This window comes from Triticum urartu, chromosome 7A (genome assembly GCF_056163025.1).
Source record: "Triticum urartu cultivar PI428250 chromosome 7A, HENAU_Tu73, whole genome shotgun sequence".
NCBI lineage: Eukaryota > Viridiplantae > Streptophyta > Magnoliopsida > Poales > Poaceae > Triticum > Triticum urartu.
The window spans coordinates 237,726,469-237,731,476 of record NC_141879.1 but is presented as its reverse complement, the minus strand read 5'-3'; the positions used below and the strand labels follow the sequence as shown (position 1 = coordinate 237,731,476).

Below are 5,008 nucleotides of genomic sequence, written 5' to 3'. Positions count from 1 at the left end.
GAACCCGGGCTAATGCAAGTTTTGAAAACATGATGATGCAATGCACATGATGACATGGCAAGATGCAACACGCAAGCAAATGACATGGCAACGACAGCGAATAACTGAAAGACACCTGGCACATCGGTCTCAGGGCGTCACACCATGCACCCTTATTATTGCATTTTGGCAGGAGGAAAGAATGGTGGAGGATACCAAGAATTTTCAGATATGAGGCAATGTGGGAACGAGCTGAGTCCTTGACAGAAACAATTCAGAACGCGTGGAAGGAGGGGGGTTGTGCATCATCCCTCGGAGCCATAGCTACCAAGATGAACTCCATGAAGGTCGTTCTGGGGCAATGGGCCCGACGTGAATTCAGCTCAGCTACAAATAATATCAGGTCCTTGCGAGCCAAGTTACAGAAACTGCGACTACAGCCATGCTCGAAGGATACAGAAAATAACATAAGGAAAATTGAATCTGAACTTGATGAATGGCTCCACAGGGAGGAGGTTATGTGGAGGCAAAGAGCAAGGATTTCATGGCTGCGCGAAGGAGACAGAAACACGGATTTTTTCCATGGGAAGGCAAACTAGAGAAGAAAGAAAAACAAGATTGAGAAGCTGGAAAAAGGGGATGGCACTTGGACTGAAAACACAAAAGAGATGCATGCTGAAATAAACAGGTTCTTCAAAGATCTGTACACGAAGGATGAGGCTGTGGAACCAAAGGGATTAATTGGCCTTATCCCTAGGAGAGTGAATGACCATATGAACGAAGCCCTGACAAGAACCATCTGTGAAACGGAAGTAAGCGACGCTCTCTTTCAGATCGGCCCCCTAAAGGCCCCGGACCCGGACGGGTTTCCAGCGAGGTTTTTCCAAAGGAATTGGGCCACCCTAAAAGAGGATGTAATGAAAGGGGTGCATAAGTTTTTCAGTGATGGAGTAATGCCGAAGGAGGTAAACGAGACAACTATTGTCTTGATCTCGAAAAGCAATGACCCACATAGCATCAAAGACTATCGGCCTATCAGCTTGTGTAATGTCATCTACAAGGTCATATCAAAGATTCTGGTTAACCGGGTGAGGCCATTCCTAAATGACCTTATATCTGAAACGCCAAGTGCGTTCGTCCCGGGCAGACTGATAACGGACAATGTGATTATTTCTTTTGAATGCTTCCATAAGATCCAGCATAGTAAGAATCAGAGAGATAATCACTACGCTTACAAACTAGACCTTGCGAAAGCATATGATCGTGTTGATTGGGATTTCTTGGAAGGGATGCTAAGAAAATGGGGTTTGAAGAAAATTCATTAAGTGGGTAATGACATGTGTAAGATCGGTCAGGTTCGCCGTCAGATGTAAAGGGGAGCTCTTGGAGTCCTTTTTCCAACGAGAGGGCTCAAACAAGGAGACCCCCTAAGCCCATATCTGTTCCTGTTTATGGCTGATAGTCTCACAATATTGCTTAACAGAGAGGTGAGCAATAATGACATAACACCGATTAAAATTGCGCGTGGATGCCCCGGGATTCCAAACTTGCTTTTCGCCAATGACAGTCTCCTTTTCTTCAAAGCCACATCACTGCAAGCAAGGAGAGTGAGATCGGTGTTGGCTGAGTTCCAACAGGGAACAGGCCAGCTCCTAAGCCAAAATAAATGCTCACTACTCTTTAGTGAAGCAATCTCGATCCAGGAAAGGGAGGAGATCAAAGGAATTTCGGGGGTGGAGTCCACCTGTTTTGAAAGCAAATATTTGGGCTTACCGTCGCCGGAGGGTAGAATGAAGAATGACAACTTCCAACCTATAATGGAGAGATTTGGAAAGCGATACAATAATTGGAACGAGAGGTTCATGTCTCAAGCGGCAAAAGAGGTAAATGTCAAAGCAGTGGCACAATCCTTACCTTCTTACGTCATGGGGGTATTTAAGCTCAACCAAAGTTTCTGTGATAAATATGAGAAGATCATTAGAGACTTTTGGTGGGGTTATAAAGATGATAAGCGCAAGGTCCATTGGATGTCGTGGGAAAATATGACAAATCCAAAGTGTGATGGGGGGATTGGATTCCAAGACATGCACTTGTTCAACCAGGCTCTGTTAGCCAGACAAGGATGGAGATTGCTACAGAACCCAAATAGTCTATGTGCTAGGGTTCTAAAATCGAAATACTATCCCAGGGGGAATCTTCTTGATACCGTATTCTCGTCGGATGCATCCCCAGTGTGGAGAGGAATTGAGTTTGGGCTGGAACTCCTGAAGAAAGGGCTTATTTTGTAGATTGGTGATGGCAGAAGTATTCAGATTGTTAGAGACCAATGGATTCCAAGGAAAGAGGGGCTGAAAGTAGCGTCCTTTATAAGAAGATCAAGACTAAGATGGGTGAGCTAGCTGATCAACACTCAAACCAAGGAGTGGAAATAGAACTAGTGAGGCAAATCTTTCACACTTTTGATGCAGATGAAATATGCAAATTAAAAATACCAAGGGCTGAAGTTGAAGATTGCATTGCATGGCACTACAAGAAAACGGGTATATTTACGGTAAGAAGCGCCTACAAGCTTGCTCACTCTCTGAAAAGGAGTGGTACAGAGAGAGCAACAAGCTCATCCAGAGCGACGGGGGACTGTAGTATATGGGATGCAATCTGGAAAGCGAAGGTACCCGACAAGGTCAAGGTTTTCGGATGGAGAATTGCCACAAACTCGCTGGCTACAAAACACAATGCATTCAGAAGGACAATAACTAAGGATAATGTTTGTGAAATATGCGGACGATGTGCTGAAGATGAACACCACGCTGTCATCACTTGCACCAGGAGCACAGCCCTTCGACAAGAGATGAATGCTTTCTCGGTGATGCCGAAGGAATCTGACTTTAGGTACACAAGGACTGACTGGTTACAAATGTTGCTGCTGTCCCGGACTAAAGAAGTCAGGACCAAGGTAATGCTAATCATGTGGCAAGCCTGGAATCTAAGGAACAATGTTATCCATGGTGATGGCAAAAACACAGTGTCAGACTCTGTGCAATTCCTACTTAGACTCCATGATGACCTACAAATGGCGGCCGACAATCTGTTGAGTGAAGGTGATAAATGCAAGCAGTCCCTGTTCCCAAATAATCCACACATCCCGGCGACGTCTAAAACTGAAGGTTGGATGGCCCCATCACCCGATAGCGTGAAGCTTAACACTGATGCGGCTGTTCATGTGGATACGGGAGAAGCGTGGGGAGGAGCGGTAACAAGAGACCACAAAGGCCACGTTTTCCTGTCAGTAGGACGACGGCTTCCCCTGTGTAATTCTGTAGAAGAGGTAGAAGCTGTAGCCACATGGATGGGCATAAGCGAATTCACTAAGTACTTCCATGGAAACATGATTCTGGAAACAGACTGTGCTGGTTTTGCACAGGACCTGAAGATGAAGGAGTACTGCAGATCAGGTTCTCATGCCTGCATTGCTGATATCAAAATCCTTCTACAGGGATTCAGGCGAGTGGAGATCAATGGAATTGGTAGGAAGAAGAACAAGCTAGCCCATGAGCTTGTTGGAAATATGCCCTAGAGGCAATAATAAATTAGTTATTATTATATTTCCTTGTTCATGATAATCATTTATTATCCATGCTAGAATTGTATTGATAGGAAACTCAGATACATGTGTGGATACATAGACAACACCATGTCCCTAGTAAGCCTCTAGTTGACTAGCTCATTGATCAATAGATGGTTACGGTTTCCTGACTATGGACATTGGATGTCGTTGATAACGGGATCACATCATTAGGAGAATGATGTGATGGACAAGACTCAATCCTAAGCATAGCACTAGATCGTGTAGTTCGTGTGCTAAAGCTTTTCTAATGTCAAGTATCATTTCCTTAGACCATGAGATTGTGCAACTCCCGGATACCGTAGGAATGCTTTGGGTGTGCCAAACGTCACAACGTAACTGGGTGGCTATAAAGGTACACTACAGATATCTCCGAAAGTGTCTGTTGGGTTGGCACGAATCGAGACTGGGATTTGTCACTCCGTGTAAACGGAGAGGTATCTCTGGGCCCACTCGGTAGGACATCATCATAATATGCACAATGTGATCAAGGAGTTGATCACGGGATGATGTGTTACGGAACGAGTAAAGAGACTTGCCGGTAACGAGGTTGAACAAGGTATCGGGATACCGACGATCGAATCTCGGACAAGTATCGTACCGCTAGACAAAGGGAATTGTATACGGGATTGATTGAATCCTTGACATCGTGGTTCATCCAATGAGATCATCGTGGAACATGTGGGAGCCAACATGGGTATCCAGATCCCGCTGTTGGTTATTGACCAGAGAGATGTCTCGGTCATGTCTGCATGATTCCTGAACCCGTAGGGTCTACACACTTAAGGTTCGATGACGCTAGGGTTATAGGGAAAGTATGTATGCGGTTACTGAATGTTGTTCAGAGTCCCGGATGAGATCCCGAACGTCACTAGGAGTTCCGGAATGGTCCAGAGGTAAATATTGATATATAGGAATTGTGGATTTGGCCACCGGAAGTGTTCCGGGCATCACCGGTAATGTACCAGGACCACCGGAAGGGTTCCGGGGGTCCACCGGGAGGTGCCACCAGCCCCGGAGGCTTGCGTGGGCCAAGAGTGGGAAGGGACCAGCCCCTAGGTGGGCTGGGGCGCCTCCCACCAAGGCCCAAGGCGCCCTCAAGAGGAGAGGGAGCAAACCCTAGGGGCAGATGGGCCCTAAGGCCCACCCTAGGTGCGCCCCCCTCTCTCTCCCCCTTGGCCGCCACCTAGATGGGATCGGGGAGATGTCGCCTGATGACCCACAAGTATAGGGGATCTATCATAGTCCTTTAGATAAGTAAGAGTGTCAAACCCAACGAGGAGCAGAAGGAAATGATAAGCAGTTTTCAGCAAGGTATTCTCTGCAAGTACTGAAATAAGTGGTAACAGATAGTTTTGTGATAAGATAAATTATAACGAGCAATAAGTAGCAAAAGTAAATAAAGTG

The 5,008-nt window shown here is 46.0% G+C and overlaps 1 protein-coding gene across 1 annotated transcript; it reads left to right on the top strand.

The window, feature by feature from the left end:
- The first annotated feature begins 3,049 nt into the window (after positions 1-3,049).
- LOC147959161 (uncharacterized) lies at positions 3,050-3,553 on the top strand. Its single transcript, XM_087532521.1, has one exon. The coding sequence runs from the start codon at positions 3,050-3,052 to the stop codon at positions 3,551-3,553; it is 504 nt and encodes a 167-aa protein (XP_087388647.1).
- Positions 3,554-5,008: the final 1,455 nt, after the last annotated feature.

Bases quoted from the DNA above. Each gene is read 5' to 3' on its own strand.
- LOC147959161 (XM_087532521.1), top strand. From the start codon at position 3,050: ATGGCGGCCGACAATCTGTTGAGTGAAGGTGATAAATGCAAGCAGTCC.